At 31.9% G+C, this 16,511-nt stretch overlaps 1 protein-coding gene across 4 annotated transcripts in view; it reads right to left on the bottom strand.

Moving 5' to 3' along the window:
• Nucleotides 1-841: 841 nt before the first annotated feature.
• LOC124353913 (solute carrier family 2, facilitated glucose transporter member 1-like) overlaps nt 842-16,511 on the bottom strand; it is a 66,553-nt gene continuing 50,883 nt past the window's right edge. For all 4 annotated transcript variants that reach the window (XM_046803968.1, XM_046803970.1, XM_046803967.1 and 1 more), the window contains one exon: nt 842-5,642. In XM_046803968.1, coding sequence (XP_046659924.1) covers nt 5,549-5,642 — 94 coding nt within the window. In that variant the 3' untranslated portion in view covers nt 842-5,548. The remainder of the gene's footprint in view (nt 5,643-16,511) is intronic.

Below are 16,511 nucleotides of genomic sequence, written 5' to 3' on the forward strand. Positions count from 1 at the left end.
TGATTATAGAGAGATAGCAAGCTTGCTTAAATCAAATGAAATCCATTTAAGATTTGTTTCAGTACTTCTTTGCTCATAATCTCAATAAATTCACTGCAAATATCGGGCGAAAAGGCATGATACACTACCTTTGCCTTTGTTACCATGTGTTGCTATGTGTTTCGCGATAAATAGATCAAATTCACTTATCAGCTCAAGACAACCTAGAAATAGTCCATTCAGAAATATGATTGTGCATCCAGATATAACCACGGCAAATTTGTTTTTTCCATTTTTTGCGCCCCCAAAAAATGCCAATTTTCTAACGCCCTAGGCACGTGCCTACCATGCCTATTCGGTAAAACGGGCCTGCATATTGATGCGCCGGCATTACTCATTGTGTAGTCTAAACTTTGATTTGTGAATTCTAAGTTTGTACGTATAAACTATACCGTGATCAATGGTTTATTTGTGATTCATTTAATGTACAATCAATTAATTTTTCTTTTGAATAAGTTTCAGAATGTTGGTGTTTTAACAATGACATTTTAGTTTTTCTATAATTATACGAGATATATTATAATTAGCCATATAATATATGGCTCAATTTAATACACTCACATTTTCATAGTTATTCACCAAAATACTATCATACAAACATTCCGATGTACGTAATTCCTACCTTGGGTTGGCTCTGAAGAAGGATCTTATTATATAAAATTGCAAGCTTGTATTTGTTTGTTTGTGAGGAATACATTCATGATTCTTAAAAGAAAATTAGTATATTTCCATTTAAAGAAATGATCACTTCTGAATGTATAGTTAGATGGGGTTTATAGAACTAGAAATGAATAACCGAGAGTATAATACAAAACCTCAATTTATTAACAATAGCTTAGACTTAACCTTGGCATCTAGTAATAAAAAAGTACTTATTACTGAAGACATATCACTTACGTTATTAACATTAACAGTAACAATGTGTAAGGCCTCTTTGGCAAATTCTCACTTTGCTCCTAGAAAAGCAGTAGGAAGAAGTAATTAAACACAAAATATTGACAATTTTAAACAGACATTTGTTTGGAATCAAATTGAAAAATAACATTGACATCTAATAAGTTATCACCTAGTAATCTTGATCTTATACCAAATATCTAAATAAAAATACATGATAGCTGCAAAGCCTTTTAAATTATAAATGATTTGTCCTACGCTTATATTTGTTTTTCACAAATTTCACGTGACCTCATGGTTTATGGGCCATTCCATAAGATTTAAAAATACTGACTGATCTATCTTCTGCACTGTGGCAAAATCTAAAAGGAACCCTGGAAAGTGCATTTTATTTTAATACATGGCAATAACAAATAGTCCCAAAAATCTGTTTCCTCGGTATGTGTTAGTGAACAGTAGAATTTCGTTACTGCTTCCAGCTGTAAGCTAACAGATATCACCAGCTATACCACATTATTATTGCGAGTAACAGGCTATGTAATGCCATTATAGAACATATTAAATTACTTAATACACTAATTTACTTCTTAATACAATAGTTAAAATTAATAACTAGTAGTGCCTTGTGTATACCAACAATGTTAATTTTTTATCATACTGTATTTTTAATGTGTAACTATGACTAATTTTTTTATCTATGTATTGTAACAAGAATTATTCACCTCATAATGTAACTGATCGTTTATATCAAAAAACGTCATAACATTAAAAAGTAAAAAACAGTAAAATCCTTATACACTGTTAATATTTACAAGAGACGAGAAGAACATATAGATGTACGTATTATGAAGCAAAAGGCAGTTGCAATGGGATCTATCACATAAACATTTAAAACCTGTCTGTGAGAATATTGTAAGCATGTATATTTATAATAGTGTTTGGCTAAAATTCACGAGAAATACAGGGATAAAATTTACCCTTTACAATTTGTATATTAGTACAAGTTTATTACATGTAGAACATTACATATGCCTAAATTCTCTAGAATACTTAACTTCCAAGTGAATAGTGAAAAGAATTCAACATATAAATTTGGTACAATATTTTGCAGTGATAGAGAAGGTACATAGTTTGTAGCATTTAACAAGCAAACAATTTTTTAATGTTTGCAAATAATTAATTAACATAGATTTTTCCAGAATCGACAAAAAATCATTAGCAATACTTATGTCCAAGGCCATAAAACAATATATTTTAACTATACATTATTCACTAAAATATAAAAATTCAATGGTTTAAATAAACCTTACAACCGACACAATAACATAAACATGCAGTATGACAAAGTTTGCATAGACAACTCTATCAGCTGTCTGATGGCATAGTACGAAGCTTTATTATACAAACAGTTTATAACTGTCTAGATGTACTTAGCTTACTAGCATTAAAAAAATTGCTTTATGTGAAATGCTTCAATGAAAGTTGGCCTGAACAATATTTAGATCGGAACGTGAAAATCTCATTTCTACACTTGACATGATTTCTCGTGATTTCTGATGCATGTAAAGGAAACAAAATAAATAACTAAATAAGAAGGTAGGTAGCTTTCCGATTACAACTATATGCACATTATATACATTTCCGATTACATTTTTATCCTTATCACTGAGATGTTGCAGTTCCAGGGTTATTGGGTAATTATTAATACATTCCTGGATATAATCATCATATAATACATTCATCATGAGCAAATCTTTCTCCCTTTCTTCCTATGTTTGTTTGGAAACTGTTTAAGCAGAAGTAGAACTAAACATTGTTCACAAAAAAATCACCATCTACTGTTAATCTAGCAAAACTTACAGGTCAGTCAATGCAGACTAGATTGTCTTTTATTAATTCAATATTTTATAACTGATTTTTGTTAATAACACTGTTATCACACACAAAACATAAGAAGAAGTATTAATTATGCTGTCACTAATCTACATCTATTTATTCAATAGCCAATAGAATGCACACAATGTTTGGTGTCCATCTTATTTAGATTTCCAACATGTATACTCAGTATTGTCACTAAACTATACTACTTAGTACCTTAAAAGCACCACGTTATCTATCAATTAATTATGGAAATATGTATATTGTGAAAGAAGTCTTAAGACATTATGGTTTAAACTTATCTTAGAGTAATACTATTAGATTACAAGTAAAATAAGAAGTTTTCTACTGAAGAGATTCTATACCGAAAATTGATTTTTCCCAATATGCATTTATATGAAAAACATACAATTTTCACTGACATTTAGACCTAAAAAAATAATCAGCAGCGTTTGTTTCTGAATAATACCTTTAAAAACTAATGTGCTATAACTTAACCCTAAGAGCACTTGTTACATAAATTTCTTAATTTCTCACTAGTGAGCTATTTGGATAAAAATGTTAATTTTAATTTGCTTACAGTTCTATATACATTAAAACTTAACCTTGAAAGGAATTGTTGTCTTTTTACTTATTACAGAAAGAGTTTAAAAAATGGACTTTATCGACTTCAAAATATTATCTGAGAATGAAGTAATTCAAAATTTTAAAATCAAAATCCCAGTTAGAATTATCTAGAATTTCCAGAGACAGTATATCAGAAACACAGATTACATGTTGAACATGTATTTTTGTTGAACAACCCACTTCACTTTTAAAATAATTATTTGCACCACATTAAACAGTAGATGTAAATCTCCCAATATTTTCTTTGAGACTTCCTATCTTTATCTACAGAGGAATCCTATCAAACATCTCCATCCCAAATCTGTGTAAACCAGCTGTATAGGTGCGGCCATCTGTATTTTAGCTCCCCACAACAATGTAAAACCTAAAACATTTTTATTCTCTTATTTTTGGTTGTAGAACTATAGGAGATTTTTAATATTAAAGATATAATTAATATGCATCCTAGATTTTTAGATAGTTTTGTCGATTTTCAGAAAAAGTCAACCTTTTGTACTTTAACATTTAAATGCTAAAAGAATATACTATTCTTAATCTGGCACCATAATGCATATCTACAACAGTCAACTTATTAAAACGAGAAATCAACCATAAAGTTTTTTGAGATTTATTATTGTTCTTGTGGGGTAAGACTCAAGGGGTTATTTCACAAAAGCTGACTCATTAATTGCAGACATTTGTTGTAGGAGGGATTGTTATTGTGGATTAAGGGAAAATGTACAACTTTGTCCCTGAGACAAAGATTTGACAATGGACAAGGCGAAGCCAAATGTGGCAGTCATTTGAGGGTGACATGAAACATTCCCATTGCAATAAAAAAGTTTTTCCTTAATTCAATCTTAGTGAACAAAATACACATTTAGGCCTATTACGTTCTAATGTATTTGTTATCCACTGTAAATAACACACCTTAGTATTGTCTGAGAACAATCAAGCAATATTCTAATAAATTAAAACAGCTGTTTCATTTTCATTTCAAGTTGCTGTATTTCTATAGAGTGTAAGTAAACCCTCTACTCCTTGTTTATATGGAGTAAATAGGAAATTTTTATAACAAGTGAAGTAAGAACATTTCTTAAACTGAATATCTACTTATGTTTTTGTATTTTAGGTCAACAGTAAGTTTGGCAAAAGGCGTAGTTTATATTTTCTTAAGATGAGAATTTTAACTTTTAAGGCCTATATCCGTCCATTTCACTAAAACTATTACTTCTGCATGATAATATATTCACATTCAAATGATTTCTAGAGTATCACATACAATTCTGTGCTATTAAATATTTGGTTTTCTTATCACAACACTTTAAGCTTGCTTTTGAATCATATCCAGTACTGAACAATAAACAATTGTGGTAAAATTGACACTGATAACACAATATAATAGATAAATTCTACAACTAAAATATAAGGAGTTTGAAAACAGCTAAACATTGATACAAGAGTTACATAAATTCTTAATAGACTAGAGTAGGAAACGTGCCTACTTATACTTAGATTATACAGACAACAAAAAATCAAAACTAGAGAAGCATTACAGTTGTATGTTACAGCTATTAAGTACGATATGTCTGTGATTCAGAAGCACATATTTCGTGAAGGAATCCCTGTCTGTATGTGTTATTGCGTTACTAATTGTAACAGAATACCATGATAAGTTAATTATTTTTATTCAATAATTTTAAATTCTTTAATGACTATAGTTTAAAATATATTAATGCATAAACTATAGCATAAAACAGGGAGATTCGTTTTACTATTCAATTACCCTTTATTTTAATACCACACAAACAAAAAACTGTAAATGATAGAATCTCGGTTGAGCATGTCACCAAGTGTTAATATAATCTTACCAGTGATTCACTTTAACAACCAACAATTCTCACCAGATCAGATGAGTGAAAGCTGAATAATATGAATAAATTTAACACATAAATTAGACACTGATTGTTATAAATAAGGAACATATATGGGAAGCCCTTTCAAAGGATTGGTAATATTCCATTTGTATAAAATACATTATTAAAGTGTATAATATTTTATAAAAAGCTAAATAGCTACTATCTAAAAAATTATTTAAAGGTATCGCAAAATGGCAGTTAGTAAAGTGGGTTCACGCTGACGTCACTTGCTTAGAGAGCGGCCGTTTCTCGCTCCCAGTTGCTCTTACAGCTTGTCGTGGTGTGAACGTTTCTGGCAGTTTCAAGCTGTGAATAATATCAACATGCTTTAGACGGTGAACAATGTCATAAATATTTAAAAAATAGCAGTGTCTCACATCCGTATACTTTAATGTCTTGTCAAGAGTGTCTAACTAAACATTTGTTACAAAATTCCCTAACTTTTTCAGATAACCCAGCAGGGATCACTTCTGGCTGGTTTATACCTTCCAGTTGAACCTACCACTAGGCACAACAAAAACCGATGTGTCACTTAAATCTGGGCAAACTTATGGATGTCCAAATGTCCAAGAGCAGCACATCACTAACCACAAATGTAGAGATTCTGGGGTTCAAGGGTAATTTGATAGATCTAGTCTACGGCGGGAGATGACTGTTGGAGTTGGTGGATATTGTTCCCTAACCTCAGAGGTTCTTGCTAGCCTCAACAAGGGTGTGCCACCCCCTGCCTGCTTTGACTCAAGATGCTGGTTCAGAGCTGGCCTCCCCTTCTTCCGGGGAGACATGACTTTGAGATTTAGTGCCCTAATTCTTCCTCATGGATCTCGATAGGAGGCGGCCCCTACCCCCTAACCTTACCCATCCTGAATATCCTGTCACTCCGGAAGCAGCGCTAAGGTTCTTATAAGTGCAATTTATAAGCTTCTGTCTTAATTTACTTTCTTAAAATGGGTTTTATTAATTAACTAAATAAAGAAAGTGTTCATATTAAATAGTACACAAAACATTGTTATTAACTAAATAGAAGTAAAAGCATATTTGTAAAATAGGTAAACTTCAAAATGCCTAACTAAAAGAGTTAAAATTAAAAAAGTTTTTGCTTTTCTCTACCATATAATCCACCCAGTAAAAAATATTTTCTTGATTGTTTAAAAAACAGTGTATTACTTGAAACAGTTGGTAAACATTTAGGACTGATCTTTTAGTGAAGCTTATGAAGCTATTTTTTCAGAATTATTTAAGACTCCTAATATTACCCTTTATTGTTGTTGTTAGTTTCAATGTTTTTATCCAACCATGACTGACAGTACCATGCTAAGTATTTTAAGATTTAAGGTAAGGATTAAATTTACTCTAGAACTGTGTTATAGGCTTTAACAGCTTTAAACATGATTGGTAGCAAATATTTTCATTGAAAATTAACTATTTTTAGTAGTTAGTAACAATGGAAACACAAAATTGTTAATGTTAACCCTTTTGATCCCAGCGTCCGATTTTACGGACGTTTTGTAAGATCGTGTTCGATCCCAACGTCCGCATTTTTGGACATTTTAAAAAATCACGTTCGATCCCAACGTCCGATTTTCCGGACGTTCACAAAAAATGTTTTTTTTGATACAATATAATCGGTTGAATACTTTTTATGTTATATTAAAACCATTTGTATATGAACACCTTTACAAAGTTATAGTATGTAAAGGAACTTTTAGTTTCAATTTGGCAACGATGTTTTCGTTCAAACTAGAAGGCTGTGGCTGCTCGGTGCCATGTGCTGTCTGCTCTCATCGTCGTCAGTCGTGAGTGTATCGTCTGTTTGTTAGAGCTGTAGTTAACCTTATTGTTTGGAAGTTTATTGGTTACGTTATTTACAATGAGATTATGATTCTTTGTAGTTATTTACAATGAAACGGGCAAATTCACCTCTTAGTGACAATACGATTAGTCGAGTGATAAATGAAGTAGAAAACTTTTCTAGTGATGAGAGTTTCTTGAATAATTTTGGCAGTGAAAGTTGACAGTAGTTTCTCTGAAGTGGATGACACGGATAATGATCCCACATATGATCCAGATCAACCAGGACCATCATCAAACATTCTTCCAATTGTAAGTAGGCCTAGGATTTTATCGGAAAGTGAATCTGAGAGTAGTATTGATGGTGAAAATGTAAGGAGTAGGCTTACTACTATACATCAGCAACCTAGACAAACCTTCTAGGCCTAGGCCTAGACATACTAATGGTAATTCAACTGATGATTCCAGTGGAGGAAAATAATGAAGGATGGATTGATGTTACTGCAGAAAAATGATCCAGGTTATAGTCATTCATTTTCATTTTTAGAATTGCCCGGCTTGAAACATTGTCCTCCCATGAATACACCATCAATTGCTTACTTTAGGCTGTTTTTCACAGTTACATTGATGGAAAATGTTTGTAAAATATACAAATATGTACGCTGAAGAAGTTGTCAGAAAGTACAATTCTAATTTGGGGATCCGAATAATAGTTTTGAGAACATGGGTCAAAGTTACAACTGCAGAAATTCAGGCTTTTATTTGTATCCTAATAAATATGGGTCTAAATCACAAACCTACCTATGCAAAGTTACTGGTGGAAATCTAAACAGTCAGAATTGTAGTTGGTTCGGGAGAATGATGAGTAGGAATAGATTTCAAGAAATTTTTGGCATATTTCCATATGGTTGATACACGGAACCTTCCTAAACCTAAGGAGCCAAATTATGACCCTTGTGCCCGTGTTGCAACCCCTAATAGATCATATGAATAGGATATCTAAGCACCATTATAGTCCCAATATGTGCCTTTCTATTGATGAAAGTTTTATACCGACTAAATGCCAAAACCCCTTGATGCAGTACCTCCCTAAAAAGCACCATAGAGTTTTGGAATCAAGTTGTGGGTACTGTGTGATGCAGTAAACCCACTACTGTGTGCATTTTTTTGTCTATAAAAGGAGCAAAAAATACCGATAGACAACATGTAAGGGAAAACAGGCCTGGCCTACAATGTAGTTATGAAACTTCTTGATGTAGCTGGATGTTTATACAAAGGTTTTCATATATTTGTTGATAATTTTTTTACTTCTGTTAGATTGGCCAAAGCTGTGTACACTAAGTGTACCCATTTTGACTGGAACAATTAGAATGAACAGGAAGGGTGTGCCTCAAGAAATAAAAACAAATTACACAATTGGGGAAAGAAAATACAAAAGGAAAAATTCAATGCTGTTACTTGGTTTTAGACAAAGGAAAACACAAAAAAAAAAACCTGTAATGTTGTTATCAACTGTGTATAAAGCTGTGAGAACAACAAAAATCAAAAAAACGAGGAAATAAAATATTACATTACTACTAAACCTAAAATAATAAGAGAGTACAATAACTTTATGGGCGGTGGTGTGGATGGCCATGACCAAATGTTACACCAATACATGGGTGATCGCAGGTCGGCCAAATTTTGGAAAAAATTAACTTTCAATTTGTTATCCAGGATGATTTTGAATTCATATATTTTGTATAAAACAAAATACCACCAATCCTATGACTAGACTAAAATTTTTAGTGACTCTAGTTGACAGTTTATCTGCTGAATGGTTTGATTTCAAAGAACAGAGACACCCGATTCCAGGACACCGATGTCAGTGATGATGAAAATCAAGGTGGAGGCGATGCTGGAATACTACCCGTTTTTTTTTGAAAAAACTTCCTAATAAAAAGGAAAGAAATTGCTGTGTTTGCAGTGCAGCCAGCACCAGACTGGGTGGCAAGAGGAAGAAATCGAGCTACATTTGTAAAAAATGTAAGAAAGGACTACACACAAAGTGTTTTCCACTGCACAAGTGTTAGTGAACACACCAGAAAAACTTTTTTTGTAACAATAAGATCATCATTAAAGCAATTGATGAAAGCTAAAATATAACTATTCATGTTCTTTTGTTATAATTTGTAACTTAGCAAGTGACAATACTTAATTTTATCTGTACATACATTTTTCATGTGTTTTTCGTAATGTTGTGCCTGTGGAACTAAATGTGCATTATTTAGTTGTAAACCTGTATCTGAATCAGAATCAGAATCAGTCTTTATTGTTACGTCAACGTTTATACATAGCATTGCTATAGAAACAGGTAACATTGTCATAAATTAATGTAATAATGATACATACACATATACATTCATACATATGCACATCACAATTCACATATACATATAAACTTAATAAAAATACATATAAGAGGTCAAGACAGCGTAACAAATTTAATGTAATCTATGTTAAAACACAATTTTAAAATTCAGGATCCATCAAATACTCATCAACACTATAATAGTTTTTTTCCAACAAAAAATCTGTTAGTTTGCTTTTAAATGTTTTTGAATTGATTAAATGTTTATATTTTTGAGGTAACTTATTGTATAGTTTTTTTGCCGTGTATATGGGAGTTTTTTCTACCAGACGCAGTCGATGTATGGGATATTGAAAATTAGCTTTAAATCTTGTATTGTAATTATGATCAAAGTTATCACTTGATAAGCTTTCAAAATTTGATTGTACTGTTAGTAGGGTTTTCAGAATGTATAAATTTGGAAGTGATAAGATTTTTAATTCTTTAAACAGAGGTTTGCAAGAAGTTCTAAATGATGAAAAGGTCATTAATCTCATAATTTTTTTTTGGATCTTAAAAACTTTATCAAAGTCAGAAGATGATCCCCAAAATTCAATACCATATTGAATTATTGAAAAAAGGAAAGAGTAGTAAATTATTATTCTAGTTTCCAAATTAATTGAATTTCGTAACACTAGCATTTGATAACATGCCGAGTTTAATCTTCTAATAATATTTTCAATACATTTTTTCCAAGAAAAGTTTATATCCAGATCTATACCTAAAAATTTTGCACTATCACATAATTTTATTTGTTGGCCGTGGAAAATCACATCCTTATTATAGCCCTCCTTTAATTGTGCTGTTCGAAAATTTAATAGTTGAGTTTTCTCTTGATTTAATTTCAATCCGTTAACCTTAAACCAGTATGCCAATTCATAAAAAGCTTGATTTAATTTATTTTTCAATTGAAAGTGAGAGTTTGCTTTAACAACTGCGGTTGTGTCATCTGCATATAATATAATTTTTGGTGAAACATTTTTAGGTAAATCATTAACATACAGAAGAAAAAGTAGAAGCCCCAAAATAGACCCTTGAGGAACGCCAACTTTAATTTCCTCCCAACAAGATCTAGATTTTACACTATTTTTAAAAATTACAGTTCTTTGAAATCGATGAACTAAATAAGATTCAATCCACAGGATTGATCTATTTGAAAAACTGTACAGTTTAAGCTTTTTTAAAAGGATATTATGGTTTACACAATCAAAAGCCTTGGACAAATCACAAAACACACCCATGGTTCTCTGTGACCCATCCAAAGCCCAAGACACCTCATTTACAAGTTTATTAATGGCCCCTAATGTACTGTGACCCCTCCTAAATCCGAATTGATCACAAGTCAAAATTGAATTAGATTCTAAAAAATTTGTAATTTGGTTTAGTGCTAATTTTTCAAATACTTTAGAAAATGATGGCAGTATTGAAATTGGACGGTAATTATCTGGATTTTGTTTTTGGCCTTTTTTATAGAGTGGTTTTAATTCAGCCCGTTTTAAATTTTTTGGAAAACTACAATTTTTGAATGATTGATTAATTAAAACTGATAAAGGAACAGCTATACTATACATTACATGTTTCATTACGTCCAGAGGTATTTCATCCCACCCAGATGATTTTTTATTTTTTAATGATTTTATCACTTTAACAACATCATCTGATGACACATTACCAAAATTAAACTTAAAAAATTGACATTCAAGATCAGTTTGTGCTAAATTTAGGGCCTCTTGTTCACAAGGTCGAGCCTTAATTTCTTTGGCCAATTCTGCAAATTTTTTGTTGAAGAATTGTGCAATTTCCTTTCCATCTTTAACAACCCTACCACTATCCAACACAACATCAGGAAAATTGTTAACAGATTTTTTGCATCCAAGCTCAGATTTAACTACATGCCAAGCAGCTTTATTTTTATTTTCAGAATCTTTTATGAAATTAGAATTATACATTTGCTTTGATTTATTACAGACATTTTTGAAAATTTTTTTATAATTTTTTACATAATTTATGAAATTTGGATTGTTTGACTGTTTGGCTAGTTTACTAAGCTCCCTCTTTTTAATGCTTGAAATTTGAATTCCTTTTGTTATCCATTTTTTATTTTTGGATTGTTTGGTTTTGTTAGCAGAGAATTTTAATGGAAATGATTCTTCAAATATATTTTGAAAGCAATTAAAGAAATTAGAACAGTTGTCAACAAAAGTAAAATTGTTTGAAACATTCCACTTAGTGTCTTTTAATCTACTGCTAAATCTATAAAGAGCTTTTTTAGAAAAAATCCGTCTTTTTACTCTAAGTTTAGTATTGTCATTATCAGAAATAAGATCTTTAGAAATATCTAAAAAGACTGCCCTGTGATCCGACAAACCCAATTCCAAATTCATTGTCTGAGATTCAAAGGATGACTTAAATTTAAAAGTTAAAATATTATCAATGCATGAATTTGTATTAAAAGTAATCCTAGTTGGTGATGCAAAATGTGTTTTAAAACCGTATGATTCAATCAGAGAAAGGAATTCAAATTTCTGCTGTGGTTTATTTGTTGTTTCCATTATATCTACATTAAAGTCTGATGCAATATAAACATTGTTTACATGGTTTTCTTTACCTAAAAGTTTTAACAAAGCCTCAAGCTTATTTAAAAATAATTTGAAATTTGAATCTTCTGGCACTCTATAAATAGAAATGATAATTATAGGCCTTTTTAAATTAGTAATTAGTTTTTAGAAAATTTTAAAATCTCAGTTATTTGTGAATATAACTAAGTCAAAATTTAGAATACAACTCATGTTTATATGTACAAGGACATAATGCTTTCATTTTTGAGCAGAAATTTCATTTTATGCCTTCTATATCAAATGGAAACAGAAAATTTTGAAAAAACATTTTTTGGTAAGTATCATTTTTTTTCAAAAAATTGTGTGTGCATTTTTATTATAATTCTAGGTGGGCTTATGTTGTAGTAGAGTCTTAGAGAAGTATATTAAAAAAAGAATCAATAAAATCCATTGATTAATAAAAAGTTTGTGTAACTTTTGCCGAAGCACTACATTTTCAATAAATCTTGGCCGGGACTGGGGCAGATACCCGAGCGCCAGACGCCGGGACGTGGGCAGACGCCCATGCGAAAACTCCCGGGATCAAAAGGGTTAAACTAACTAAAACAACTTTTTGAATTTTCTACTGAATTTAAAGTTTACTTTTAAAACCTGTGAACCTCTACCATTTTGTAACGGATAAAGCTTTTGAAATGCGGGTTGCTACATACTTCTTTGCTTAACTAGCCCTTTAAATGATGTTCATATCAACCTATTTTAACACTTTGTACCCTGAGCCCGAGTATAGGTCGGGCCGCGTCGTCAGCGCCTGCTCGTGGGGGTTCACAGCACCTAATCTAATAGCACCTAATTCTCACAGCACCTAAAATTTAACCGTCTAATAGCACCGATTCTCATAGCACCTAATATTATAGTACCTAATCTCACAGCCACCTAAGGAAATGCCCGAGAGTAGCACGGCACCTAAAGATCGTGCTGGAGTTTTTCAGCACCTAATATCACACCACCTAAAAGGGAGTGGTGGGGGATCGCGGAGGGGTAGGCCGCCACCACTGTCCGTGGCCAGTGGGCGACCGTCCGTTAAGTCGCGTGGTTTAGGGGAGAGCTTTGAGTTGGTTATTGACACGTGCTGTGCGGGTTGCATTAACGCGCTCGCAGGAAGAATTGAAGGCGGTGGACGTTTTCGTATAGGGAATTTTATATTATGACATATTATGTTATTTTTACCGGATCCCGGCGACCTCTCTCTCACACACTTAAAACGTCTACCACATTAAAATATACCCCTTTATTACATCTGAAAAAGTTTGACGGCTTAGGTAGTATTAATATATATATTATAGCGAAAGTGAGATATTTTAGATATGTTTATTGATTGTGATAATCAAAAAATATGAAGAAAAACACAGTTTTCTTTTAAATTTAAGCTTTCTCCAATTTAACTCCTCCTAATTCAAAAATAATTACAGTTAAAATTTAATATATCATTTGTTGTATGTCTCTTAAAGAACGACATACTGATAATTCAGAGTTCTAAGTTAATAATTAAAGGCGTAACAAGTTTTTTGGGAATAACTCATTAGACTTGTATTTATTTATAAATCACGCAATGCTTATTACTAATAGTCTTTACTTATGAGTGAGGGTGCAGAACAAGCGAGGTACACAGTAACTGTGCCGGAACCTTACTACATTATGGCTTAATGAAACACACATACCAACTTGCCCCGTGTGCCAAAATCACAAGATAAAAATATCGACAGTTTTATTTTCACACAAACCACAACAGGAAAATGTTTAAATTAGGCTTGTATGATTCTGGTAAATATATTAATTTAAGGAAAGGCAATTAAATTATCCATTTACCCAAAAACAAACATTTAATTAAACTTATATTTGAAAATTCACTAACAGATAATTTGAGGGAAATTAATATTCCTCAAAGCGAAAGCGGGCCGAATACCTTCCATAATCCTATCACCATCGTATTTGTTATCGGTGTTATATTTTCACTGTTTACCTCATGTTCACTGGCACAGTCTTCCGACGAATTTCTGTCCCTCAGTCAAATATTATTAGTCTCTCTCTACAGCCTCCCCCAGCAATCATTCATTGGTTCAAGCGTTATCAATAACTATTTTTGTATTCTCTACAACTTTCATCCAAACAATCAGGCGTAGTCTTTTCCAAAGCTTCGTTACAAATTTTTTTGATAGAATTAATAGTGAACGACTTATTATTTTTGCGATATGTAAATTAATTTAAGCCCATATTAGTTCAATCGCGTGGAGCTTGACTGTCACTAGAAGTTAAACTTTTTCATGTCTGAACTAAAGTGACTCCTTTCTAGTAAACCATCCTGTAATTTCTGCCTTATATTCTTTTGCTCATAGGTGCTTTAAATATTTATTTTGAATTATACAGTGTATTATACATAGCAATAACTACATCTTTCATTAATATAATATAATCCACCCATAGGGGTAGGAAATGGACTTGGAATTCTTAGAAGACCTTCCCTATGTCCTATGTACATAAAAATGTGGCACACACATGCCTCATAACTTTCACAGAAAATCAATAGAGTCTTTATGAAGATTAACTACCATAGCGACTGAAATATAAAATTGCAAACCCTAGAAAAAAGTATATTATTATTTTTCATCTTCCCGCTACTCGAAAAAAGTTTAAATTTCACACACACACACACACACACACACACACACACACACACACACACACCACACACACACACACACACACACACAGAGTTCTCGTCATATAAATTGATTATACGTATGTTAAAGAAGATAAACCTAGATTACTCGTTTTCATGGAAGTAGTACCCGCTATAAAAAACTACGTTTTGCTTTGTAAACTTCCCTTCCTTACTTCCTTGTAAACTTCCTTTGTAAACTCGGGGAGCCCATTGTCTTGATAATGTTTTTTAGTCTGCCTAGATCAGGTTATTTCATGCAACATCTTTATTTTTCTACAAAAGTACAAGTGACACATTAAAACCTTGCTAAATCCAAAAGTACAAGTGACACATTTAATTTTTAATTTTTCCAGAATCCTCTATTGATGATCTGACAAACCATTTGTTTTTCACATGATTGGAATGTCGTACTTAGTAATGGAAGAGTATTCTCTACCCAAAAACTCGTTCATGGCATATTTCTCCATTTCCAGTTCATAAATAAACATTTTACTCTACAGTGAAAAAAACAACGTTCCACAGTTAGTGAGATTAAAGGTCGAAATCAAAATTATTGGTTATAGTGGGGAACTGGACCAAATGAAAGAAATTTTTGTTTTTGGAGAGAAATCGACAAAACTTTCTACTAGTGTTAAATTTCTACTAGACAGGCTTCGTGTTAACTATTTAAATCTCTAGAAATGTTATAAAAAGTCCGTAGAAGATGCGAACTCACAATGTCGCAAAAAATATAAAAGAGCAGTAACCAATATAAGGCCTGGGGAGAGGTTTTTAAACGCCAATATAAGGCGTTTTCGGTGCAGATAAACGAAAAATACAAAACATTTAGCATCTCAATCGACATTATCAATAAATATCACTCCAGGTAACTTAAACCATTTGTTTTTTCAACTCGGTTAACACCAAATAAAGGGTAGTATCAAAAAGCCTCATGTTAATAGAATGAACTTAATAAGAAATTACCATATTTTGAAAGAAAAACATTTATCTTTGTAGAAGTCTCAATTGATGAGGTCATTAAAGCTGTCAAAAGAGTTAAAAACTCAGAAAGCAAAGACATTTATAACAAATATAACAATATATTTTAACGAATTTACCATACGTTTTTGAAACCCATTAACTTTATGTATATCTGCCCGATTCTTAAGAAAGGGTCTAGGAGTTTCCCTGAGAGCTATTGCCCAGTATAAATTTTACCTGTCCTGTAATAATAGAAACTGTTTTACATGATGAACCTTTTGCGTATCTGGAAAATAACATCAATCTAAATTTATTACAATAGAAGAGGTAAATACACCATTGATGCAGTTTTATTCACTAATTAAGGAGGTCCTAAACACTTTTGAGATTAAAGCCTTTGCTCAGGTAACATATTTTGGCTTGAAGCAGGGCCTTAAAACTTAACTATTACGGTATTAATGGGAATCCGGCTTTAAAGAGTTCTTCAAAGACTATTTATCTAAGCGCAGGAGAAAAGTTTGTTTCTATTAATGGAAATTTTGGGTGATCGGGATTCTTGTACGTAAGAGTCAGTCCTGGGCCCTATTATGTTTTTATTATATATAAATTAATTTCCTACCGTTGTTAGGTTAAAATCTCTTTTATATGCTAACGACACAACTCTTTAGAAATATCCATACAAACTTTGACAAACTACAAGTTCTTGTCATTGAATCAGTTGAGAAAGCCTCAGTGTGGTTTAGATCAAATGGATCTTT

The sequence above is a fragment of the Homalodisca vitripennis genome, chromosome 2, assembly GCF_021130785.1.
Source record: "Homalodisca vitripennis isolate AUS2020 chromosome 2, UT_GWSS_2.1, whole genome shotgun sequence".
In the NCBI taxonomy this organism is placed as follows: Eukaryota; Metazoa; Arthropoda; class Insecta; order Hemiptera; family Cicadellidae; genus Homalodisca; species Homalodisca vitripennis.